The sequence below is a fragment of the Xyrauchen texanus genome, chromosome 1 (genome assembly GCF_025860055.1).
Source record: "Xyrauchen texanus isolate HMW12.3.18 chromosome 1, RBS_HiC_50CHRs, whole genome shotgun sequence".
Classification (NCBI taxonomy): domain Eukaryota; kingdom Metazoa; phylum Chordata; class Actinopteri; order Cypriniformes; family Catostomidae; genus Xyrauchen; species Xyrauchen texanus.
Window position 1 is genome coordinate 21282347 of NC_068276.1, and position 27720 is coordinate 21310066.

A 27720-nucleotide genomic window follows, 5' to 3' on the forward strand; every position below is an offset into this window, starting at 1 on the left:
GTGATATTATTCTCACAGTGTAACGTAATCAATGGAAAGGAGGAGGCGAGAACCGGCTTTTCAATATAAATAATAGTTTCATGATAAACTTTAAAGAAGACACAAACACACACACGACGGACATGTCCACTAACGATCTCTCTCTCCCGCACGATCCCCTGCAGTCGACCTTTAAACCTCAGAGGCTTGATATGGGACCGGGTGTGTATGATCATGGCTTATTGAAAATAATATCACCCGTATTTAGCATACATTGAAGTGAAATCTTTTAGAAACAGGGATAAGATTATTTATTAAAACATACCACAGTTCAAATCATCTTTGAATAGGCCTACAGACAAACTTTATTGCTATTCTAAACATAAAACTAACCTAACACATAGCCTATACATGAGAAAGGTTGATGAAAAGAATGTGAAATAAATGATCATTAAAGTGAAAATGAACTTTATGGAGTCTGTCGACAATGCCTTAAGAACCATTTATCCTTCTTTGAGTCTACATCGATTTGCTATCGGATTACCCAAAGTATTTAACAATACACCAGCACTTTGAGCACACTATTGGAGATGTACCAGCGTGTTGTGGTGTTTCCTTGCGTTCTTTTGTGTTGCTTGGTTCTTGGTCAAAAGTTTGTTCTGTCAATGTTTTGGACCTCTGTAAAATCTGAGTTTTCATGTGAAAATGCTTTACAATCTTCATATTGGAACAGAATTGGCACATGTTCGACATTTAGCCCTGGATCAATTAATTACACCACATAAGAGCCTGATTTTTTGAGCATATTAAAAAAATTCACAACACACACAAAAATAATGAATCTGAAGAAAATCAAATACTGATCAGATAAAACATTAAAGCACAACAACTGCCAAAAGACTATCAATAAAATAAAAAGAAATCAAAGTAAAAATGTTGCAGGGTTTTGCAGTTTATTCTGTGAACAGTTTACCCTGAATCCTCCCATTAAGTATTTAGGTCCTAATCTCACCTCAATGGACAACTGATGTCAGCCCTGTTTGACCTTTTGAATTACTTTTTTCAAATCTGTCCTTTTAGGCAATGCACTGGCATTGATTTTTGGATTTATCACCATGGTTTTGCATCATGATATCAATATCCTGATGATTGGTATAATACTAAAAACTGACATTATTATTATTTTTTGTGACAGTACAATACCTTAAACAAGCCTGTGGCATAAGCGCAAATGGTGTAGAAAAGGTTTCATTTTGCATTCAAACAGGATTTTTAATGGGTAAAATGACCAATGGGGTTGCATTTTTACCATTAGCATTACTACATGGGCTGAAGAATGGATAGAGTTTCTCAGTAAAACACTGACCAGTGAAAGAGTAGATGTGATACAAAGATTCCACATCATAAAAGCAGACCAGACCCCCCTCATAATCCACAAACACCCCCACTTTCTGGGGCTTCACTTTTAGAGAGAGAGAGACAGAGGGAGATTCACAAGCCTGATACTCATTCCCATTCATTAGGCCAACAGTCCAATTTCCATCCTCAGGACTCAGTGTCATTTTCTGCTTCCTGTAAATGGATTCTCTGGCTACTCCTAAAACCCAGTTAGTTTTCTTTTCTATCTGTACTTCGTAATAAAATCTGCCCGAAGAGAAGCCCTCCTTTCCCAGGACTATGATGTAATTTGTGAATCTCTTTCGGTTTTCTGGAACATTCAGCTTTTTGGTGACTTTGATACGTCCTTGTTTTGCCTGTTTTCTATCTTCAGACAGGATGAGAGTAGGATGAGCTGTATCGGGATCAAAAGACACATCCACTGAGGGGGAGAAAGATCAAATTAATGACAGCATTAAAATGCAAAGGTTCACTCAAAGTGTATGGATCACAGAAGTTAAATCATGTGTGTTAAAAACTACATTTGTATGTGAATGAGGTAATAATATGAGATCATACACTGTACACACTGTACCTGCATAATGCTGCAGTCTCTTCAGTACTGTGTAAAATGGGAATAATTTTATTTTTAAAAGCAAAAACATTTGAAACTACACCTGAAAAAAATTTATTAAAGGAATAGTTCACCCAAAAGTTCTTTCATAATTTACTCCTCATTTGACGTATTGTCATTCCAAACCCCTTATGACTTTCTTTCTAACGCAGAACACAAAAATAAATATTTTAATGAATATCCCTTTTTAATGAATATCCCTTTTCAATGCAGAGACATTTGATAGTGACTCACTTAAATGCCAAAAAAAAGGACCCAAAAGTATCAATTGTAGTCCATGGAATGAAATTAGTGTGAATAAATTATGACAGAATTTTTAAGTCTTGTTCTGAAGTTGAAGTCTCTTCAACAATTGAAATCTTATACAGTTAAATGTTGTGCATACATCACTTTTAAAGTGTTACCTGTTTCACTTAATTTCTCATCCATAGTCTCCTTCAAATGAATCAAAGCTCTCATCAATGTGTCCATATTCACATGAGTGTTAATGTTGATCTTAGTCCAGTTCTTGGTATTTAAAGGGTTGAACAGAGAACGGTAATACTACAGCAGGAGAGAGGAAAGAGAGAAATGTCTGAGCATGAGGAGTGTTTTGCTGTGAAGTGAGCAGAGAGAGAGAGAGACACTGACCTGTAGGAGGTGGAGGTGATCCTCAGTGTGTGAGAGCTGCTCCAGCTCAGTGTCTCTCCTCTTTAGCTCTGTGATTTCCTTCTCCAGCTCTTTAATGAGTGCTTTAGCCTGCATTTCTGCTGCTTTCTGCTTCAGCTCCATCACATCAAGCAGCTCAGCCTCACATCTCTCAATAGAGCAAATCAGACCAGTAAGGACTGTGGAGCAGTAAGTTTTCTCTTTATCTGCATTTTCCTAAAGAAAGAGATGACAAAATGTATTCTGCAGGACTATTACCAAAACTCTTTTTCAAAGCTCATTATTGCAGCTATAACATTTTCTAATTCTTCAAGACTCACTTTTCTGAGCTGTACTGACTGTTCAATCTCTTGAATTTTCTTCTTTCTATCCTGTATCATCTGATGTACTTCTGTCAACTTCTTCTCTACCTGAGCCTATGGACAAAAGTAATTGTGGTAAGTTCATATTAACCTCTTAAATTATGTTAATCTTTTTAGTGTTTCATACCTTCCTCGCCTCACTACTCTCTTCAATAGGAACAGTGTTGTGAGGCTTGTGGTCTGTCAAACTGCAGAACAGACACACACATATCCGATCATGTAAACAGAACCACTCCAGAGGTCTCTTGTGTTTCTGACACATATAGTCCTCCAAATTATCAACAGGCTTGATCAGTTTGTGCTTCTTCAGTTTTGCCACTGTGTAATGAGGCTCAAGGTGAGTCTCACAGTAAGTCACGCCGCAGTCCAAACACGATTTCTGAGCCTTTTGCTTTATATTTGTACAGGCATCACATTGAACTTCTCCAGGTTTGGCAGGATTTTTCCTTCTCTTAAACTGTTCCACAACCTCCCTAAATGTTATATTGATCTTAAGATTGGGTCTTAAGGGGAATTTTTCTATACAAACGGGGCAAAAGCATTGCAGACTGCTGTCCCAGCAATCTTTCAGACAGATCTTGCAGAAGTTGTGTCCACATGGAGTGGTGACTGGATCAGTGAACACATCCAGACAAATTGAACACTGGAGCTCTTCAAAAAGTAGACCACAGGAGGAAGCCATAACTGAAGCAGAGGTAAAAGCACAACCAGTTTAATAACACATAGGGCTCTATTTTCATGACCACGCTAAGTGCAGCATTACGTGCAACAACCGTGCGCTATGTCTACCAATTTTTTTTGAGAGTGCTTTTCTAAGTGACATTTTTGGGCCAGCGCAAAGTGCAAGTTGGCATGGGTGTAGTGTTCATGCTATCTGTGGGTGAAAGTGCATATAATGTGGTTGTATTGTATGGTAATGAAGTGGTGCATAGCGCAATCTTCCTGAGAAATAGGTCATTGCACTAAGATGTTTGAGAAGCATGTCTCATCACAGAGCAAAGTCTAAATTTAGTTCATGCATTTGCAGTTTGGAGATTCCACCAGCAGGTGGTAATAAAGTTCATGCCCAAACTCTGAAAATATTGTGAAACTTAAAATAATGTCCCTGAAAAAACAGTGGTTTATTATACAAACATTTATGAGATATGTGTTAAACTATCTGTAGATTATAATTTATTTTGTTTATTGTTGTTATTATTATCATGTTTAAATTTTAATTGTATTTATGATCTAATTTGTATTGGTATTTTTCACCAGTACTTTTTTTATTAATCTTTAACAATGAATATATTTTCATTTAGTTTGAAGTGTATTCTAAATTTTTATTTTTTTTATTAATTTTTTTGCCACGTTTCAATAAATGAATTTAACTTTATAAGCAAAATTGACATAAAGAATTGAAGTGCATACAAAAATTTACAGCCTAACCTGGAAGGCAGATACAATCACTGTTAATGCTATCCATGGTTTGTGTGTCAGTAGATCACAATTATTAATAATACCTACATTCTCTATAATTTAACAGAGTGTACATCCAAGTCCTTATGAAAACCCCATTTCCCATACATACAAAAAGGAGCATCAAGGTCATAGAAATATGCATGTCATGCAACAAGGACGCAGCTAATGCACAAAAGAGCGCAAGTCCATATTTCTATTCTTGTAATTCATTGTATACAGTCCATTTACACTATCAACTCCTTATGAATTTGTTTTCTTTGTTTATATCATTTACATTTATGCATTTGGCAGACACTTTTATCCAAAGCGACTTACAGTGCAATTTGTTACAGGGATAATCCCCCGGAGCAACCTGAAGTTAAGTGCCTTGCTCAAGGACACAATGGTGGTGGCTGTGGGGATCGAACCAGCGACCTTCTGATTAATAGTTATGTGCTTTAGCCCACTACGCCACCACCACTCTTATTAAGAACCACTGAATTAAATTGCACTAGACCCAGCCCATTAGCGCTTTGTGCACGTGATGTTGCCAAACCCACTTGCACCAAGACTTAACTGCGCATTCTTGCAAACAAATAAAAAAATCGTCATAGCCATGCCCACTGACTTTGTGCATATGATGTATTGCATAGCTCTGCACTTAGCGATCTTAAAATAGGGCCCTAATAAGAATAACAACACTAATTATTAAGCATTTTAACATTAACAGTACAATAAGATTATACCCAGATACTGTAGCACATGTACATCGCCAATATGTCAGTTAAGAGTCATCTGGCAAGCATCATATTCTAATTAACATCTGATAGACATCTTTAAAAGATCACATTTACAAACATTCTAAATCATAAAAGTCTCATAGACATCTGCTGAATGTCTTGTTGACATCAGAGAGGAATCCTCTTAAAGACATAGGCCTATTGCAGTAAAGCTCACAATCTTAGACACCTGGCTGATGTACAGTACATGAGCTATCAGGGTAATTATACTTCCACTGTTACATGTTAGTATATATAGTCATACAAGATTTTGTATGTGTAATGTTCAAAGAAATATTCAGGGGTCAATACAAGTGAAGCTCAATCGACAAAGTTTTACTGCATAATGTTGATTACCACAAAATTTATTTCAACTTTTTTTTTTAAGAAAAAAGGAAACAAGCAAAAATCAAGATTGCAGCGAGGCACTTATAATGAGTTACCAGCTGTATTTCTGTGTGTTTGTTTTTCATTTCCCCATGTGTCGTTTAACTGAAGCTGAGCAGCCATGATCAGCATTGCCATGGTAACAATTGGCTGATCAGCGACAGCTGTGGCAGTTTCCCTTCTGCCTTTTTAAACTCGCCTGTAGTGTTAGTTACCTCATGCTGTCTTGCCTCGGACTTGTCTCTCTGTTGTGCTGTTTTCTCCAGTGTCAGCTTCGATTGGTTGGATTTATTGCCTGCCATTGGATTGCTCACATTCCCTCGCTACGCTTGCTTCCCTTGCCAGGGAGTTCAGCCTCACCACACCACCACTCTCTTCCGGTCAAGTTCAAATTGCTTATCTTCACCTCACTGCAGTCTGTGCTGGTTGTCTTCATCATTATTTGCTTCTGATGTTAAGAAACTGTGAACTGTTCCTCAGCATCTTGGGTCCCTCTTAACGATCGGTGACCGAACAATCTGGCCAACAATGACCCAGTGGAGGATGCCGGTCTTCGTGCTGCCCTCACCCAACAGGAAGCATTGCTGGGGCTCCTACAGAAAAAGATTACTTCCACTAATCAAGCTCTGGAGATGATTTCTGCTCAGTTGGCGGAGTTGACGTCCATGGTGCAACAGCTTCCCGGATGACGGCACGCTCAGCACTCCTCACACCCTCCGCCAGGTCATCGGAGCATTTGTTGGAGGCAGAGCCCATTCAGATCGGGAGAACACACCTCGCTCCTTAGGAGAAACAAAGGCACCTCAGAGTCTGTGTCTCTGTACGCCTCGGCCACATTTTAGCAACTTGCCCCATAAAAGGTGCAGTTCGCTAGTAGATAAGGGGTTACTGGTGAGCACAACTCCATTCAACAAATTCCCTGGATCATGCACTCTCCTCCCAGCACGAATTCAGTGGGGTTCTTCTAGTCAAGTTGTCTCGGTCTTAGTGAACTCCGGAACAGAGGGCAACATCCTGGATATTGAGATTGCCTCCAATTGGTTCCACCATTCCCCTGGAGCGCCCATCACCGCCCACACCTTCAATGGAACTCCACTGTCATTGGTCACGCACAACACCCAGCGACTGACCCTCATTTCCGTGAACCATTCAGAACTCATCACTTTCTTCCTCCTCAAATGACTGTCCTCTCCAGTCATGCATGGACACCCCTGGCTGGTAATCCACAACCCTCACAAGTACTGGGTACTTCTCTGCCATGGGGCCAGCTTTACTCACTTTCAGTTCCAGAGAGGGAGGCCATGGAATGGTACATCAATGGTCCTTCCTCTTCACCAGCAGGGGCGGGGTTCTTTTTTGTGGAGAAGGATGGGGCACTTAGACCCAGCATTGATTATTGGGGGCTGAATTATATCACAGGGAAGAATCGTTATCTTTGGCATTGATGTCTTCAGCCTTCGAGCTTGTGCAGGCAACTACGATCTTTAAAAAGTTGGACCAGTGCAGTGCTTATCACCAGCAGTCTGGATGAGGGCCTTTAACACCACTAGGGGGCTTTCAGGGGCTTGTGAATGACATGCTTTGGGACATGGTCGATCAGTTTGTTTCTGTTTATTTGTATGATATTCAGATCTTCTCCCAGAATATCCAAGACATTGTCATTTCCCCGAACCCTCATGACAATTTTTGGTAGAGGTGGATGCGTCAGAGGTGGGCGTTGGGGTGGTCGTATCACAGTGCTTTCGCTCAGACGAGAGGTTGCACCTGTATTCATACTTTTCGTATTGTCTCATGCACCTGGAATGGAATTACGATGAAGGCAATCGTGAGTTGTTGGCAGTTAGGCTTGCATTGGGTGAGTGGTGCCATTGATTGGAGGATTCGGGGTACCTTTCATGGTGTGGACCGATCATAAGAACCTCGAGCCTATTTGCGTGGCAAAACTTCAAAATTATAGGCAGGCACTAGTTCCACGATTGATCCCGCACACACGTCCTACAGCGGGGCCATTCATCCAACAGCCTGCCACCCGGGGAGCAATCGTACTCAGGCCTTGATTAGACAGACATTCTTGTGGCTACCTCTTGCATGACAGTTGTGGCTGCTTGCCCCGTTTGTTCTACCAATAAGACCTCCCAACGCCCTCCAGCGGGGCTTCTGCAACCGCTTTCAGTCCCTTCGAGACCCTGGCCTCACATTACCATATATTGTGTTACTGGTTTACCCTGTCCCATGGGAACATGGTTATTTTGTTGACAGAATACTTAGAATTCTGTCAACAGCTGGGGGTGTAGGTTATCTGGGTTTCATCCCCAGACCAATGTTCAAGCGGAGCAGGTGAACCAGGACATGTAGAGGGCACTGCATTGTATGGCTTCTCGGAATACCTCATCTTGGAGATCCCAGCTGGCCTGGGTTGAGTATGCCACTCCTTGCCTCTATCGTCTAAAGGCTTATCACCCTTCCAGTGTTGCCTGGGATATCAGCAGCCATTATTCCCAGAGCAGGAACCTGATGTCATCTTTCCCACTGCCCACATTGCCCACCGCTAAAGGACTGGAGGACCGTCACAAGACCCAAGCCGACTGACAGCGTTCTAAGCCCCCAGTCTAAGACAACTGATTTTGTTTGTTTTTCATTTCCCAACGTGTCACTCAGCAGCCGTGATTGCCATTGCCATGGCAACATTGGCCCGCGGCTGATTAGCAGATCACTGACAGCTGTGGCGGTTTTCCCTTCTCCCTATTTAAAATCTCCAGTGTGTCATGTTCGTTTCCAGATTGTTGTGTAGTGTTTGAGTTACCTCACACTGTGTCGCCTCGGTCTTGTCTCTCCGCTGAGCTGTTTTCTCCAGTGTCAACTTCGGTTTGTTGGATTTATTGCCTGCCCTTGGTTCCTTTCCTCAAGTTCCTTCAATGCGCTGGCTGCTCACATGTGTACTTCACTTGCCAGGGGGTCCAGTCTCACCACACCACACCACCCCTCTCCTCCAGTTCAAGTTGCTTATCTTCACCACACTGCAGTTTGTGCTGGTTGTCTTCTTCAGTTTTGCTCAGTTATTATTTGCTTCTGTTGTTAATAAACTGTAAACCATCTTAAAGATCGGTGGATTTTTGGAGGGTATTAAGGCAGAAATTAACCATTAAAATTTTTTATTTAATAAAAGCATTTACATTAATTTGTTAACTTGTGTATTATTTGAGCAGTAAAGTTGTTTAAATCATTGTTTTACAGTCGTTTTAGCGTTTACTGCATTGCATGGTCATGGCAATGAGGTTGTAAAATAAAAAAACTTTACAACAGAAAAGGTTAGTAAGCGATTTTTATCAAAATAAAATCATATTAACAAGCATTTTTTTCCCGCTTATGGTTCACAAGAGATTGTCTGAAAAGTCCACACACTGTGCTAAAACGTCAATGGTGTCCAAGTGTTCAATGCAATTGCCTTGCATGTTCTGTCTTAAACACTTATTAAAAAACACATTTACACATCCTAAAGATTGTATGCAGAACTTACACTTTAATTAATTAATTAATATTTAGACACCTCCAACGTTTTTGTGCAATTGGTGGAATTTTCGTATGGTCCCTTACAGCGTTAGTTAATTAAATGTGTCCATCATAGCATTTTAAGGCATAATTCTCCAGCAACAACAAGTGTTGACTGTTTGAGTTCAATGTTTTATAGTCTTTAACCTAACTGTGCTAATGGTATCATTATAAAATTGTCGGCTCCAGAGAGCATGGGTAGGAGAAACCAAATAACAAATGAATTACGAGCCAACAACTTCTGGAGATAAGATAAGGATACATTCGCATCTTTGGACCTGCCAGCTCCAGTTTCAATTCTACTTAGTGTGGATTATACAGAATGTGCTGGTGTAAGTGTAAGTTAAGTTACTTTTATTGCACAATTTCCCACAGTATTATCATGAAACCCAATCTGGATCTGATTTTCTGTCTTATCAAATGCTCCTGTGCTCAAATCTTTAGAGATCGCTCTTATTTGGCAAGCATCCATTATCAAATATTTTTTGTATGTGTATTTGTCGGGCTTTCATTTCAGGAACAACATACAGTACACAATTACACTGGAAGTTTGGAATAATGTACAGATTTTGCTCTTATTGAAAGAAATTGGTACTTTTATTTACTAAAGTTGTATTCAGCTGATCACAATGTATAGTCAGAACATTAATAACGTGAAAAATAACGATTACAATTTGAATAAAATGTTCAGAACTTCTTAAACTACTTCAAAGTGATCGCATTAAAAAAATCCTCCATGTGCAGCAATGACAGCTTTGCAGATCCTTGTTATTCTAGCTGTCAGTTTGTCCAGATACTCAGGTGTCATTTCACCCCACACTTCCTGTAGCTCTTGCCATAGATGTGGCTGTCTTTTTGGGCACTTCTCACGCACCTTACAGTCTAACTGATCCCACAAATACTCAATGGGGTTAAGATCCATAACACTCTTTTCCCAATTATCGGTTATCCAATGTCTGTGTTTCCTTGACTCTCTAACACTTTCTTTGTGTTTTTCTGTTTAAAAGTGGCTTTTTCTTTGCAATTCTTCCCATGAGGCCTCCTGAGTCTTCTCTTTACTGTTGTACATGAAACTGGTGTTGAGCGGGTAGAATTCAATGAAGCTGTCAGCGGAGGACATGTGAGGCGTCTATTTCTCAAACTAGAGACTCTGATGTACTTATCCTCTTGTTTAGTTGTACATCTGGTCTTCCACATCTCTTTCTGTCCTTGTTAGAGCCAGTTGTCCTTCATCTTTGAAGACTGTAGTGTACACTTTTGTATGATAGCTTCAGTTTTTTGGCAATTTCAAGCATCGTATAGCCTTCATTCCTCAAAACAATGATTGACTGATAAGTTTCTAGAGAAAGCAGTTTCTCTTTTTTGCCATTTTTGACCTAATATTGACCTTAAGACATGCCAGTCAAGTCAAGTCAATTTTATTTGTATAGCGCCTTTCACAACACACATCGTTTCAAAGCAGCTTTACAGAAGATCAGCATTAACAGATGATAAAACTAATGTCTACAATGTCAATGAATCATCATTGTGTAATTAGATAAAATACGATTGTTTATCGTGTTTAAAAATAAGTAATTAGTAATTGTATTAATAACCCCAGTGAGCAAGCCGAAGGCGACTGTGGCAAGGAACACAAAACTCCATAAGATGTAGATTAATGGAGAAAAATAACATTGAGAGAAACCAGACTCACTGTGGGGGCCAGTTCCACACTGACTAACATCATGAATATAATGTAAATATTACTTATGTATACTTAAAGTCATGGTTTAAAATTATTAAACTAAGTAAGTGTTAAGGGTCAGTGTTTAAACATCGATTTTGTTTGAATTGTAAGATTATTGCATACTGTGGCAACTCAAAAATAAACACAAAAACAATGTTAAGCTTCATTTAACAAACAAATATCTTTCAGCTGTGTTTAATGTAATAGCAAGTGATTTTCTAGTAGCAATTGAGCAATTTATTATGATTACTCAAGGATAAGGTGTTGGAGTGATGGCTGATGGAAATGCGGTTTGTCTAGATTTGATCAAAATTACTTTTTTTCAAATAGTGATTACATCCTGATGTGATCTGTTGAAAGACACTTTGGTGAAATAAAGTACCAATTTCTTTCCAAAACATAAAGCATACTTTATTTATAATGAGGTTTTTTTTCCCACAGTACAGTGCAGAAACAAGACACATGTAGTGCAACAAGTTTGGTAAAAAAAACAAAAACAATGAAGCGACCCTGATGAAACACAGGAACAGATGTAAAGATTGAAACAGGTATGAAGAAACGGCAGCTAATGTTAGACAGGGGCACACCACACCTGAAATGGCAAATTTATTATGAATACACTTTAAAACATAAAATTGGAACCCTTATAAACCACCCCACTAAAGCAATGCCTTCCCTTCAGTGAGAAAGTCACTCATAAACCAAGCTCACCACATCAACGCAACCTAATAATACAGATTAATATTGGTAGCGTTGGTTTCTGGCGCAACAATAAAAAGCAAACGCGCAACTCACCGGGGGAAGAGAACAAAACTGCAGAGTTGATCCTGCTAATTCTCTTGCTAACAAAATGCAAGAGAATCACTAAATAGGTTACAGTGAAGATAACAAACACAACGCCCTTTTTATGAACACCATTAATCAATGATAATAGCAACAGCATTCTCTAATAAGAGGCGCACACAACAGCGCTAAATAAGGAATGCGCATAGACACTGACAGACATCATTTTAAACTCATAGTAATTGAGATAGATACATACATTTAAACATTTACTTGTTCTGGACCATTTAAAGCGAACTAGTAAATTAAAAAAAACTGCTTAATTCTTAGAAGAATCTTAAAGGAATTGGTGACAATTTACAAGATCTGTACATATTAAAGATTACTGATGAACATTTATCGTAAAACCTTGATGTAGCCCACAATTAATTTAAGAAATGTACCGCATTAGTCATTCTAAAGAACAGCATGGCAACATGGCTTAGTAAAACCAGAATATTAGGGTGTAGGCTCTACTGACAAATTTAAACATTTGTCATGAGCCTGTTTGTTTATATATTTTTAAATAAGAAAATGCACTTCAATTTGGTGAATGTATGCTTATCTTTAAACACAATGGCATGTCCGCAAATATTAAAACATGTTTTGTAGGCGTATAGTGGACATTTAAGGTATAACACAGTTGCACTAAGAACACCCGCCCATTACATGGTCACAATTAAAATAATATATAATTAATTATTACAATTATAAACGTCTGTCAGAAGGCTGACGCCGCATTTACTGTTTGCAGTCCTTCATGTTAAATTATAGTCCAAGTTTTTATTTAAACCACCTCAGATGCAAGTTTAAAGTTAATCCATAACTGACATTTAAATCGGAGTTTAAATTAATGGAGCAACAGGACTAAAATAAATCTAGATTGACTGCAGTTTAAATCAGGATCAAAACGATGGTATAAATGTAACCCTGATTATTTAAAACAAAGTTTAAAGTTTGGTGCAACAGAATGATCAGATAAACCTGGATTTAATCTAAATTTAAGAATAATATGCTTGTCGGTATCGCCGAAGTGTCCAAAATGTGCTCTCGCGAAAAAGTATACGTTTGGAATTATTAAATATGGAGGCCCAAACCTGCATAAATAATACATAAATGTAATAATAAAAAAATAAATAAAGGAATAAATGTCTTGATAAAACAAATATAATTCGTTTTTAATTAAATTTATTCCTGAATTTATTATTGTATGACTTTATTCCTTTATTATTTTCTATATTTATTTTTAACTTTATTTTTATTCTTTTTATCTTTTAATTATTTATTCATTTTGCATATTTTTTTTATTTATGTGTTAATTTATTTTTTATATTTATTTATTCCCACATATATTTATTTACATATTTATATATTCCCATATATATTTATTTATTTATTCATGTATTTATTTGTACTTTTCTGTGTGCAACATGTAAATGAGGGAGGCGGTCCTTGCGGAGCTCCAGTGCATCATTGGTTAAGAGCTCAATAGCACTTATCGAAAGCAGATGGACGTCCCACCACAGCACCCACTGACTCGCACAGATTTTTAATATGCAGGGAAACTTTTGCAGAGTTTAACAATCCAGGATGTGCTTCGACATTCATACCGGCCTACAGCTCTCCTAAAACATCAATAAGCACCTCTACTCTAAACAGAAACAGTCATTTGATTTGCGGTTATCGACTTCATTCACAAGTTGCGCAACTCTCTAGATACATGTGAAGCGTCAGCTAAAGATTTTTATTTTTATTTTTTAATGCAGAAATTCTCTCTCTCTCTCTCTCTCTCTCTCTCTATATATATATATACATAAACGATCAGGGAAACGAAGCATGTTTGTATCTTTTACAATGAACAATCATAACAACAGAAATCAATATTATGGATTTGCGGACATCAAAATATGAAGTTATATACACAGAAAAAAAAGAAAAGCATGAAGGTTAAATCATATAATTTATGAAACTTGCTCATTTTGTGGATTTGATTTAGAAACAGCTCCCCATATATTTTGTGATTTATAACCAATAAATCTTGAATTGACTTAAGCTCTTATGTTTTTAGCAACACAAACAGCTTTAGTTTACACGATATGGCCATGACCTGTGACGTCAGGTCATGGCCATATCGTGTAAACCAGAGCCATAATATAGAGAGAGTTGCGACAACTCCATTGACTCCAATGGAACGTTTTTTTTACAGCAATGGCGGCTCGTGGAGCCTCTCAATAGTTCCCGGAAGTAGCAGCAAACACATGCCGCGCCGTAGAGATGAAGCAGAACAAACCGTTTGCGACGCACTTTTAAAAGGTGAGACGTTTAAAGAATAATATTAGCTTATTCTGTATATTATCAGTACATCTAAATAAAAATAACTTGTAAATTAAAACCTTATAGGACCTAGTTGAGTATTACTCATTAAATTAGGAGATAAGGGATGTTATCGGATAACTAACAGATTAGGCAAGGATTGGAGCTGGATAAAGTTAGTAACGAACACCCTATTAATTGTAAAATATGTTCTCTTGATTCAGTTTCATTCATCGTTTTTTTTTTAAAAAAAAAGTAATATCGTAATATGTTATTACAATTTAAAATAACTGTTTTCTATTTTAAAATGTAATTTACTCCTGTGATGCCAAGCTGAATTTTCAGCCTCATTACTTTTGAACGGCAGTTTATATACGAGTATGCTTAAGTTGTTTTAAAGCTGAATATATTGTGTATATGAATAAGTATTGTAAGAATTATACATTAGATATATAATATTTATAATACATAAATAATTATACTACTATATATAGAATTGTAAGAATTGTAAACAATAAGCTTCATTTCACTAAATTTTACATTTACGTAACTGCTGCTAAGAGTTAATAGTTCATTGACCCATTGTGCGGTGCGAGCTGGAAATCACCTGTCACCAGCCTGTCTCTGTACTATCTGAAAAGTCATAAATATGACATTTGTTACCATGAGATTAGTGAAAACAATGAACATGAGGTAACATAAAAAGGCAACAGAAACCCTAGCCTGAAATAAGTTGAGGCAAAAATACAGGAAATAAATACAGGTGGGAATAAATAAATATAAAAATAAATGAATGCATAAATAAATAATAATAAAAAAAACAAATGAAAGAATAAAAAAAGTTTTAAAGAATAAAAATAAAAAGAGAAAATAAAGGAAAAAAAGTCATACAAAAATAAATTCAGGAATAAATTTCATTTAAAACTAATTATATTTATTTTATCAAGACATTTATTCCTTTATTTTCTTATTATTACATTTATTTATGAATGTATTTATTATTTTTGCATGTTTTGTCCTCCATAATTAAACACTAGAAGTCGAAATGCTAAAGACGTAGCCTACTCTAACATATCTGTAGGCCTACTTTTTAAACTGCCAGTTTATGTATTGTCATGTAACGCAGTTTGCATGTTTGATCAGGTGATACAAAAGCTATGTTATAATTAAGTAAAAATAGACTGAAAAACTACTTACGGATTCACTAATATAAGTCGAAATGAATCCTGTATGAATTGGTCATGCCAGTAATTTTTCCGGACTGCACTTTCCACGCCGATAAAGATGATAACCTTATATCTAAACACACTGTAAAAAAAAATAACCCCTTGTTGTAGCATGCATACAGATCTTCAAGTAAAAGGCCAGTGAGTCTGCACAGCCCAGCCTGTGAACCCTTTCGCGTTCGTCGTCGTCTTCTGTTATTTGTTTAGGGGTTGGCAACCAACTAGAAGGTGCATTTCCGCCACCTACTGGACTGGAGTCAAATGGAGCACAACTTGGTTGAGGGAAAATAATAGGCCTAATAATAATAAATAAATTAAAAAAAGTCAGTTAAACCCTATTTACCAATCCTGTAACATTAAACAATCTAAATAATTCCCTATGAATTCTATAATCGGTTTCTTCTCCTAATATATCCTTGAGAGGATAATTACTTCTCCCCTTTCTTTTATAATTGCAATCTTTCTCTATTGTATGCTGTACATTCTAGCAATACATGTTTCACTGTTTCTGGGTGTCCACGCTTTTCACATTCTCCCGTTTCGTGTTTCCCTATTGTATATAAACTTTAATTAAGTGTTGTATGACCAATTCGCAATCTAGTCATTATCACATCCTTTTTCCAGTTATTCATTTTTCTTCTTTCCACCCCTACATTTCCTTGTATAGGCCTACTATGCCTTCCTCTTATTTCATTATCCCACATTCTCTGCCCATTCTTTTTTTACTTCTGTTAAAATCACCTTTTCACTTTAGTTTTTTCTAAAGCTCTTCAAGTGTCTGAATTGGATGTTGGCCAATGAGAGGACAGCAAATAGAGATGCGCATCACTTCAAACAAATGCGCATGGACTGATGCGTGTTTTCCCAAGCTTTTTATGCTGTATTATGAGTGTTTATGTAATCATGTAAAACAAATGTCATGCGTCTGCGGGAGTTTGGTAATTAAGGCTCGTCACCTGGGTTGTAATTATCTCTAACACCTGTCTCTCATCATAGTGATGGTGGAAGGAGCTAAAAGGCTCGCCAGACCGTCAGAGAAAGGCCGCAGCCGTTCCGCAACAAATCCGTATCTGGTAGGTATTGAAGGACGGCAGAGCACGGATCCGACACGCAGCGGAGCCGTTCCGCAGTTGGTGGAAATCCGGGGTAACAGACAGCATTTACCGCAGCCTCTTACAGAAAGTGTTGGAATAAGTGTGGACACTTTCGTTTTTGTTAAGTTAACTTTAGTGGTAGTTAACCTGATAACATAAGGCATTGCACTTACCTAAATAAATTATGTGCTTATTTATATTGTGTTAGTGAAATATACACAACATTTGTTTACCTGAGGGTCAGTGGTAATGAAATGTAAATTGAGCCAAGGCAACGGAGTAAATGTGCACTGGGCGGATAAGCAACACTGACAGAGGAGAATAATGTAAAGAGTCTTAAATGTGTTTATGAAAATTCAGCATTCAAATTAATTATTAACCTACATTTGTCTATTTAAAGGGATAGTTCACCCGAAAAAGAAAATTATTTCACTCACCCTCATGCCATCCCAGATGTGTATGACTTTCTTTTGCTGGTCTCAAATTAAGATTTTTCAGAAGAATATTTCAGCTTTGTAGGTTCATACAATCAAGTGAAAGGTGACCAAAACTTTGAAGATCCAAAAAGCACATAAATCAGCATAAAACTAATCTATAAAACTCCAGTGGTTAAATCCATGTCTTCAGAAGTGATATGATAGGTGTGGGTGAGAAACAGACAATATTTAATTACTTTGTTTTACTATAAATCTCCACTGTTGACAAGCCCTGACCAGTAGATGGCGATATGCATGAAGAATGTGAATCGCCAAAAACAAAAGAAGAATGTGAAAGTGGAGATTTATACTAAAAAAGGACTTAAATATTGATCTATTTCTCACCTACACCTATCATATCACTTCTGAAGACGGATTAAACCACTGGAGTCTTATGGATTAATTTTATGCTGCCTTTATGTGCTTTTTGGAGCTTAAAAATGTTGACACTTATTCACTTGCATTGTATGTGACCTACAGGGTAGAAGAAAGTCAAACACATCTGGGATGAAATAATTTTTTGGAGGGCGAACTATCCCTTTAACTGTAGTTCCATGTGAAGTACTACTTATGTATCACAGTTTATATTTCTGCCTGTTATTTTGAATGTCATTTAGAATTTTTTATTTAATTGTATTAAATTTGTGCTTGACCTGTTCTTGTAAATAAAACTGTGGCCAAGCATGAATCAAAATCTGAACCTAAGACCGTCACGTAACAATTATTATTAAAACTAGGCTAATATATGAACTAAATAGTACAACATTAAAAATAAAACTGCAAAAAGATATAATGATATTTATACAATTATTGTACATTTGTACAGGTGTGTGTTTGTTGCCACATTTATAAAGCCTAATAGTCAGGTTGCCGCCATTCAGACACTAGTCCCTCAGTTAGGTCTGGCACTGATGTTGATCCATTGATGTCCAATTTATCCCAAAGGTATTTACAGGTCTGGCTTTGTGCACAGTCCACAAACTTTTGTCCATGTTTTCTATTTTCTTGTGCTTCATTTTTAAATATAAGATAAAGTAAACTACAATGTTTATGTGAGTGAGTGATTTATTTCACAACAACACAGGAAAACAATAACACTTGATGAAAACCAAAAATATTTGAAGTGAAATGATTCAAAATGACATATTTGAAACAGATCAGATTTAACAACAATATAAAAGATACAAATCAACATGGATCAAATTCAACTGTCCACTAATCAGCCAACATCTGACTTTCTTTCACATTTCATTATTATTTGCACCAGCTACAACTTTAATCACAATCAGAGACACTTGAATCAATGAGAACAGTAACTGCAGTAGAATGCTAAAATACTGTATGATGTGTGTAAAAAAACTAATAAAGATGTAAATATTTAATTATTAAGGTTAATTAAGCTGTGTTCATGATACAACTGTGCCAAAATGCATACAATTATACTAATATTATGACAGGAATGGATGAAAACTTAAAAGGTTTGTGTAACACCCCTGTATTTGTTACATACATCTATCACATATGATAAGCAGTTTTACAAGCAGTTATCAGATGTCATTGTATGTGGAAGTATAAAAATACTATGGCTTTGGTCAACACATATATGCTATAGAATAGAATGTTAATATATAACAAAAGTCTATAGCACATAGTATAATAGACTTATAACTCTGTAATAATCCTTTAAATGTTCTGAGTTGGTCCAGTGAGAGAGAATAGAATGGAAATAGTTAACAGCAGGGTCAGAAATTAAGGGTGTATTGTAGTAAAAATGCCACTGAAAATGATCAAAAAATAAATTGCTCCCGAAATACAAAACGTAAAGGCAAAAAATGCCCTTGTAATGAATTCTTCTGTTTTTTATTTCTAAAATTTGATATAGTTCTTTATGAGGAGTCGTGTAAGCAATAATTGTTGAAAAGCCTCTTACAAACACTAGTGAAATAAAGGTATTTATATAAACATGAGTGAAATTCATTCATAAAAGATTCTTATAAACAACAGTGAAACAAAAATATTCATAAAACTGATTCTGTTGACTTAACTAAATTTACACATTTCTTGCTGAAAGTGTCTTTCAACCATTACTTCAACACTTCTCATATACACTTTTGAAATATGAATGAATTTCACTAATATTTATATCAATATCTACATTTCAGAAGTGTTTGTAAGAGGCTTTTCAACAATTATGGCCTACACGGCTCCTCATAGTTCTTAATATTTTATTATGCTCCTAGTTGTACATACTGTATTAAGACATAAATATGAGTTGTTGCTGATTTAATTCTTAGGGTAAGAAGTAATACATTCTCAGTCTTCAGAATTTGTATGTACTTAATGTTCAAATGTATGTATATGACATAAACAGATGAGACACGGTTTATGTTTGACTGACAATGGTTAGAAAAAAGTATGCCCTCATAAAGGTAAAACATTCCCCTAAATATCAAATCCTGGGGGAAATATTATGTTAATGTTCAACTTAATTTCTGACACTCGTTAACAGTATTAGAAAACTCAAGTTACACATAGAAAAACATCAGGCATAGACATTCAGCTTAACAATACATTTTAAAATAGTACCTGAAGTATCTGGATAAAATATAAGGCTCTAATAGCATTTGGGCTAAAGTTTAAGACAAATGATCAGAAGACAACTTCAGTTAGGCTGTGACCCATACGTTGCACAAAACATACACTTTCAGTTAAGGGTAATTAATTAAATAAATGTTCTAATCTTAGCCTTTCCTAAAATATAGTAAATATTTAGAATAGATGAAATGCAAGAAAAAAGTTGTTGTGTCCTTGTTAACTCCTGGTTAAACTTTGCAAATTCCAAGTTAGTTGAAAATTTCACAGCCATGTAAACCGTAAAATACACATTAAATCCCTAAATAAGGATATGAGGTGAGGCACATGATCATGCATATGTGTGCAGCTGTCTTCACACTGCAGCCAGAAGAATATGACCTTTGCGATAATTGGCATAATTTGGCCCAATAAGGACCCAGTCAGACCTCAGATATGGCCTGCCTTAGTTATCATTTCCATACACGGTGTTGAGTTGTTGGGTCACCCGAATGAAGGTGGTACGACGACTTAACTCTTTCAGCTTACCAGCGCCCACATATGTACAGGTGGAGCGAACTCCTCCCAGCACATCTCTTACTGTCACCTCCACAGGCCCTTTGTAAGGCACTTCAACCGTCTTACCCTCCGATGCCCTTAAAATACAAATATGATGGTTAATTACAATATCAATCCAAACAAAAAGAAGAATTAAGTGTGTTAAATGTCTGATAGTCACCCCTTAAACCAGTCTAGAGAGCTCTGCAATTTAAATCACACTGGCTAACAAAGTTGATATTCAGGTCTGCCCACTTCTGATTTACCTACTATTTATTCAAGTTGAATAAATAGCATTCATTCTAAATTCAGCTATGGTAATCAATTAAGCCTATCAGCTTGAACGATGCAAGCTGATAGGTCCTTTGGCATGTAATCTGTTAGCCAATTAACTTTTAAGTCTCACATTTAAATTCCCTCAGTTCTTTGCAGAAAGCTGGTTTCACTGCAGCTCTGCCAGTTTTCTCTCTCAAACCCTCCTCCTCCCCAGCATCACTTGTCTATGCATGTCTAATTGTGCAGTAGTAACATGTCCTACATGCTTAATGCTGCACGACGTATGTTTGTCTAATTGTGTAGCAGTAGCAGCATGTCTTACATGATTAACACAGTGTGTCTGTGTATGTTCAAGCAGTAGCAAGTCTTTATCATTGCTCTGCAGCAGCAGTGTAAGCAAATCTAGTCTGCCAGGACCAAACCTAACAATTTGTCACCATTATTACACCTTAAATTTATTCTGAGTGTTGTCATGACTGAATTAGGATTAAAATAAAATATCTACATGCTCCATCAAAATGTCTTCTCTCAGCTGTGCTCACCTGTACTCTGCTACGCCTCCTGCATGCTTCTTCATGGCTGTGTCCGAACTCATGCCATAAAACAGTTTATACTTCTTGCCATTCTTCTCTATGATTTCACCCCCACACTCAGAATGACCTGCAAGCATTCCTCCCAGCATCACAAAGTCCGCCCCCGCACCTGTCAATCACACAGATGACCCAAAAAATTCAAGTCTCATGTACCTGTAACAATGCATCACATAAGAATTGCTCTCAAGTACACATCTGTTACAAGCTTAGATTTGCCCTCACATGAGTTTTGATTGTCTTGGCATTGTTTCTGTTTTAATGTTTTATAATTATGACGTTTAATTCTAAGTGTTACTAAGACTCACCAAATGCTTTGGAAACATCACCTGGGCATGTACATCCACCATCCTACAAAAAGACCAAAAATGGATGAGTCCCACATAAGGACAAGATCAAAGATAATTGTTTTTCTACAAAGCATGCAAGTAGCATGTTGGGTCTGAATTATTATTCATTCATTCAGCAAACACAAGCACACTGAAAGAGTCTCACAGATATAATATGTCCACCCAGGCCATGTGCAGCATCAGCACACTCAATGACTGCACTCAGCTGTGGATAACCCACACCCGTCTTCTTACGAGTGGTACACACAGAACCTACACACACAAAGAGGTGAAAAACATGCAAAACCTAGCATGAGCTACTCTGTGTGAAGAATAAAGTAATACACATTTTACATGATCTGAAACTGTTACCTGGGCCAATCCCCACTTTGATGATATCAGCACCAGCAAGAATCAGTTCTTCTACCATCTCTCCTGTGACCACATTGCCTGCCTACAGGATATCAAAATATCAATATAATTGCTAATGGGATTATGTTAATATTTTTTTTTACAGGTAACTCACCATTATAATGTGAGTGGGGAACTTTTGCCTCACGTCTTTCACAAAGTGGACAAAGTGTTCAGAGTAACCATTGGCAACATCGACACATATGTACTGAACCTGAGGTACAGCAGCCAGAATGTCCCCCAGTCTCTCAAAATCTCCTTCACCTGTCCCTGTGCTGACTGCAACACTCTAGAGAGAAAGAAAGAAAGCATGAAAAAATTATGTGATAGTAAGTCAGGTCACTTAAATATCAATCTCAAGCATAGCAGAGCAGATTTAAAATCTAGCAAAGATTTTGCTCACCTGTACGCATTCTGGGTTCTTTGTTGCAAACTCCTTCCAGTCATCCACACAATAATGCTTATGGATAGCTGTAAAGAGACTAAACTAAAAGAAAACAAAAATCAATATATATAGCAGCGGACTTAAAGGGATAGTTCACCAAAAAATACAAATTCTGCCATGCTAGATGTGTATGACTTTCTTTCTTCTGCTGAACACAAAGATTTTCAGAAGAAAATTTCAGCTATGTTGGTCCATTCAATGTAAGTAAATGGGTGCCAAAATTATCTCTTATGTTTAGACGCTCTAAAAAGCACATGTGGCCTTCATAAATGTAATCTATATGACTCCAGTGGATTAATTAATGTATTCTGAGACAAAACGCTAAGTGTAAGGAATAGATCAATATTTAAAACTTTTTTTACAAAAAATTCACAAGGGTCGCGGTCACGCAGCCTTGCATGCTAGACATAAGCACGCTAGCAAGTTCACGCGGGAACTGACAAGAGAAATTTGAAAATATTGAAGCACAGTGTTGCATCAGATAAGCATTGATAATCATACACAGACGCCTCATTTACTTGGTTTGGATACGTCAACTGCAGAGCCACCTTGGAATGGTCAACATGGAGAGCTGTTTGATTCGTTTTGAATGCAAGTGAATGGAGGAGATGCCTCAGACCGAACTCCTTGCTAAGACTGCTGCATAAACTGCAGTCCGTAGAAACAGCTGCTAATAAGGAATCTACATATCTTTGCAGAGGATGCTTTCGTGCTTACACCACACGAGAGGCAGTTTGAATGCCACCCTCATCAATGTACAAACCTCTTTTTTTTTTTAAAAGTTTGAAATATTTATCTTTTTTTTTTTTTTACACATACTTGCCGTTTAGCGTCAGAAGAGATTAATTAGTTCACTCATATTAATCCAAGTCATATGGATTACTTTTATCATGACTAAACATGCTTTTTGGAGCTTCATAAATTTGGCCCCCATTAACTTTATGGACCTACAGAGCTGAAATATTCTTCCAAAAATCTTCATTTGGGATGGCACCAAGGCAAGTACATGATGAGAAAATTTTCATTTTGGGTGAACTATACCTTTAAGCCCCGTTCACACCCGACACAGAGCGATAAAGTGACAGGATGTCATTCATTTTCAAAGAGAGCAGAGCGACTTCCGGTGACAGAAGCGACAGTGATGTTGGCAACAAGATGTGCCCGTGGCGAGTGACACGACAAAGCTGAGAAAAATTTAACTCTATGCAAATGATGAGCAACATTCATAATCAGCTACAACGAGCGATAAGGTAGTGTTTGTCTTGTTAATGGTTTGCTGCAATGAGCACTGCAGCATGTTATATAAAACACTTTAGCTTGCAGAATGTTCATTTTTAGAAGCAACAGAACTGATTCCTTGTCAAATTAGAATGACATCTTAGTTTTACCAGCAGTATAATCTGTAATCAGCATTTCAAAAGATACTATGGCCAGATGTGCATTCCAACATTAACGTAAGAGTGACAGCAGAAGGAACGCCCACCAGCAACTTCACAGTACAGAGACTAGCGCCACCAAGCGTCATTGGCGGTGTGAACGGGGCTTTATGAAAACAACACAAAATCGAATTAAAAAGCTTTCCTGTTAAAGAAAAAGTTCACCCAAAAATTACAATTCTTGCATAATTTACTCACCCTCATTTCCTCTTAGGGAACACAAAAGGAGATGTTTTAATGAGATGTGATGTCTGTTTGTTTTTTTCAATACAATGCCATAAGTTTTGGTTTGAAACCACTCAAAATGTAGGTCATTTTTCAGAGAAAAAATTAAAATGTATGTCTGTTGCACGTTCATATAAGAAGCTTGTTCACAGTGTCTTACGTATTCAAGCATTAAAACATCTCTTTTGTTCCACCTAAGAACAAAGTCATACGGGTTTGGAATTAAGTAACTAAATTATGACAGAATTCTAAAGAAAAACTGAGTGTCAGGAGTCAACTTATCTACAGACCCTAAGAAGTCAAAGGTCAAAGTACCAAGGCAGAACAAAATACTGGCCACAAACTCCCCAACACTTCACACAGATACTTCCTCCCCTTATAAAAGCTCTAATTCCTTTAATGAGTATTTATTTATTTTGTATTGACATTATGGGGCTGGTTTTTCAAGTCTGTGCTGTCATATATGAGTTATATAAAGAGAATAAAGGAGTTCAGGGAATCCAGCCACACCTGATGTAAAGCTAAGGCCATTTCAAACGTCCCCACAGTGTCCATGTTGGCGGCTACAATGGGAATCCCATGATAACTGCCCTTTGAGTTTCTGAATGAGAAACTACGTGTGAGATCCACCTGAGACAGAAGAGAATGTTGATTTTGCACCATAAGTGACTGCAATGAAATCTCAATTAAAAATGGGCCTACAATGTAAATTATTTTAACAATGTCTAAAATGAAAAAGCAAGGGTGGCAAACCTCACTGCGAGATTTGAGAGTGCTTCTTTTGGGACGGAGCAGCACGTCCTTGAAGTCGAGTTTGATGTCATTTTCGATTCGTGGCATGGCTGCTGAAGAGGATGGCCTTGAGACTGCTCCAACCGTATCTCACTGTCTGTGAAAACACAAGAAAAGAGAAAGACAAACATTCCCAATACTTCAGATTTGGGAGCTACAGAGGTTGGGGATACATGTAATAACTTTTTTTGTTGCAAACTCTCAAACTATGTTAAAACTCTTTGTAATACTTGCTGATAGCATTTCAGGCATGATTAAAAAAAAACAATCTATCATAAAGTCATACAATTAAAGAACCCATAATTATCATGCATCTGGTTATGTATTCTGCACATGTCCTGGCTGTCAAGTAATCTAGGCCATTTAATCTATTATTGCTATTTTTCTGTCACCTTGACACATAATTGATTTATTGATAATAACAAAAGTGCAAATGTGTCATTGTATGTATTTCACTACATACAATATTATCCTACCTGTCTGTCCCCGTACACCTCCTTGAAGAACTGTATGAAAGAGACTGAAATAGGTTTCCGGTGTTGAAATCTGTCATTTTTGGAGACCGGATCTTTACGGCTGTCAGCGCATGTAGTCTTATAACTGAGGGGGTCGAATGCACATTCAGCTCAAGCGTTCCGTGAAGAACTACAAAAGGCTTGAATCCCACTGTCGCAATAACTGTCGCATTTTTATGTTTTTTCTTGCGTTTGGCTTCAACTGACACATTTTGTTATTTAGTGTTTGTTTGTATGTTATTTAGTATTTTGTGAGTATTTAAATAACACAATATAAAATACATTTAATTTCTAAGTCAGGTTATTATCAAAGAATGATGTTATTCTAGAGGTCTTCAACAACCTCCGCGTTTTGAACATATTTCGGTCAGCTAGCGTGTTACGACAAGCATACTGCCGTCACGGCAGAGTCGTATACTGACATCTTCCTGTCGCAAAATTGTCCACGAATTGTCTCTTATAAAACAGCAACTATCGTAGTATACTCCATATATAGTTAATTCAAAAACGTTTTTTTAATTTTTTTATTTAAAACATGTTTAAGATTAGCGGGTGAGCTGCTTCTTCACAAAAGCACATTCAAGCATCAACTCCTTAGACATCCATTAAAAAAATGGCCTCTGCTCTCCTAGGCAGTGTACTATCATAGAATGTCTATCAAAGTATTGGGCTGAGGTCGGAATGGCATACAACAATACTACTCATACTGTTTCTACCATAGCCAAATAATGCAAAAGTAGTAAGAGTAGTATGGGAATTATGCCATTCCGACCTCAGCATCGATGTTTATGGGAGCGCCACGTTATTCATTTTGTTGCTAACGTTGTGGGCTGACCCTTGGTAGAAGGGCTCTTGTGATTCTCCACATTCACTTCGGAACCTTTTGTGTGGACTCGAGAGTGGTAGGAATTATTTTTCAGTGACGCAGGAACTTCGAATATCATTGAAAATTTGTGCGAATAATTGATCAGAGGTGTTTCAGATTCTTCAACCACCAGTTGTTTTTTTTTCTATATATATGTACGTGTTTCTAGAACAGAGGAAATCACAATGCTAATTAAAGTCAAGGTAAGAAGATGCATCTCATAAAATATAGTAAAGCACTGCATGCCAGGCACATAGATATTTTCTATCTTTCAAAGTACTTTATTCATACGTAGTACTGTGAACATAATTGAACAATTTGTTGTGTCTAAATGATGACGGCCATGAACCCTTCAGAGGGAAGGCTTGTGTCTATTTTTATAATATTTAATGATTAACAGTCTTCTGCACTGTTTTTAAAGACGCTCACTGGAAAAGAAATTGAGATTGACATCGAGCCCACAGACAAGGTAATATACAGTGTACATAATCTTCAACGATTCAGAGCTAATGCCATTTTCTATCAATTGCTCAGTTAACAGTAAAGTGTGTTTGATTTGATGTGCTTTGCATTTGTATGCATTGATTTGTTTGTTTTATTCAGGTGGAGAGAATAAAAGAGAGAGTGGAGGAGAAAGAGGGAATACCACCCCAGCAACAGAGACTCATTTACAGTGGGAAACAGATGTAAGGCACCACACACACACACACACACACACACACACACGTTGGTGCAGCTATCCTTACGAGGACTCTCCATAGACATAATGATTTTATACTGTATAATGATTTTATACTTATTTTACTGTAAAAACTATAGATTCTGTCCCCTAAACCTAACCCTAACCCTTACAAAACACTTTTTACATTTTCCACAAAAAAAAAAAAAAATTGAATATGTTTTTTAAGTTATTTTAATTATGGGGACACTAGAAATGTCCTCATAAACCACATTTATAGCATAATACCCTTGTAATTACCAGTTTGTAACCTAAAACAATTTCCTTGTAAACCACCCACCCACTCACACACAGCACAAACCAGAGATCTTTTAATCTTACACCCTGTCTACACTGGACGCGTCAACGCGAACGCTCTAAACCGTTTAATTTGTGTAGTAGCGACAACACGTGCAGCGCAAAATGGAACGGGACACCCGTTTATTGTCCATGGACTCTTCCAGTGTAGAGAGCATCACTGATTATAATTCAAACACTCATTTTCCAAATCCAAACACTCCATTTTTCAGGAACGATGAGAAAACGGCAGCAGACTACAAGATCCAGGGCGGCTCAGTGCTGCATCTGGTTCTTGCACTAAGAGGTGGGCAGGTCCACCTGCAGCCCAACAGCATCTTCCCAACTATGTAATCGCCAGTCCTACCTTGACCACCACAGATATCCAGTTAATATACTTGCACATGCCACAAGAAACCGCTGGAACCGTATGGTGGTTTGACGAGTGGCAGCCAATATATTCTTTGTGGGAAAATTCATCGACTTCATCCTGTAGAAGTCACACCCCCTTAATTTGTTTAGAGCATAAATGTGCTCTTTTTGTTAAGTTTACAAGGAGTGTTAGAAATCAAGTTAAAACTGTATGAGTTTGTCAATAAAAAGTAATGCAAACATTTAAGCATGTTGTGACTGTGTGTTTATTTTAACATCTTTCACAAGTTTTATTACGACCATTTTGTGAATAGATCACATCTGCACTCTTAATACATTCTGAAACAGACATGACATCTGAAAACAGTGAACCGAAACAGGGGTTAAATTGGGCCGGTACGGTCCGGATCGGCATGGTCAACATGATCAAAAGTATTTCAAGTTCATTGTGATTCGCTCTAGTCAGTTGCGGACACTGGTAGAGGCAGAATACGAGAGCAGCATGAGG

At 37.2% G+C, this 27720-nt stretch overlaps 3 protein-coding genes across 4 annotated transcripts; 1 reads left to right on the plus strand and 2 right to left on the minus strand.

The window, feature by feature from the left end:
• Positions 1–281: 281 nt before the first annotated feature.
• On the minus strand, positions 282–15358 carry LOC127651330 (E3 ubiquitin-protein ligase TRIM39-like). 2 transcript variants are annotated; one of them, XM_052137111.1, is made up of 7 exons: positions 15214–15358; positions 3128–3684; positions 2959–3054; positions 2621–2854; positions 2395–2533; positions 1952–1978; positions 282–1798 (listed from the first exon to the last, which is right to left on the minus strand). In XM_052137111.1, exons 2-7 carry the CDS (start codon positions 3680–3682, stop codon positions 1239–1241), a joined length of 1611 nt encoding a protein of 536 aa, XP_051993071.1. In that variant the 5' UTR covers positions 3683–3684; positions 15214–15358; the 3' UTR covers positions 282–1238. The 2 variants fall into 2 exon arrangements, with proteins under 2 accessions (XP_051993071.1, XP_051993074.1); XM_052137114.1 differs by lacking the exons at positions 1952–1978; positions 15214–15358 and having other exon boundaries at positions 3128–4178.
• Positions 15359–17869: 2511 nt separating this feature from the next.
• On the minus strand, positions 17870–25451 carry LOC127649842 (GMP reductase 2-like). The gene is made up of 10 exons (XM_052135102.1): positions 24922–25451; positions 24407–24542; positions 24164–24283; positions 21951–22034; positions 21663–21836; positions 21509–21590; positions 21303–21409; positions 21116–21158; positions 20760–20919; positions 17870–20039 (listed from the first exon to the last, which is right to left on the minus strand). The coding sequence occupies exons 2-10, from the start codon at positions 24491–24493 to the stop codon at positions 19850–19852; spliced, it is 1047 nt and encodes a 348-aa protein (XP_051991062.1). The 5' UTR covers positions 24494–24542; positions 24922–25451; the 3' UTR covers positions 17870–19849.
• A 422-nt stretch (positions 25452–25873) lies between these two features.
• On the plus strand, positions 25874–27459 carry LOC127649858 (NEDD8-like). The gene is made up of 4 exons (XM_052135104.1): positions 25874–26028; positions 26247–26294; positions 26429–26511; positions 27074–27459. Exons 1-4 carry the CDS (start codon positions 26011–26013, stop codon positions 27192–27194), a joined length of 270 nt encoding a protein of 89 aa, XP_051991064.1. The 5' UTR covers positions 25874–26010; the 3' UTR covers positions 27195–27459.
• The last annotated feature ends 261 nt before the right edge of the window (positions 27460–27720 follow it).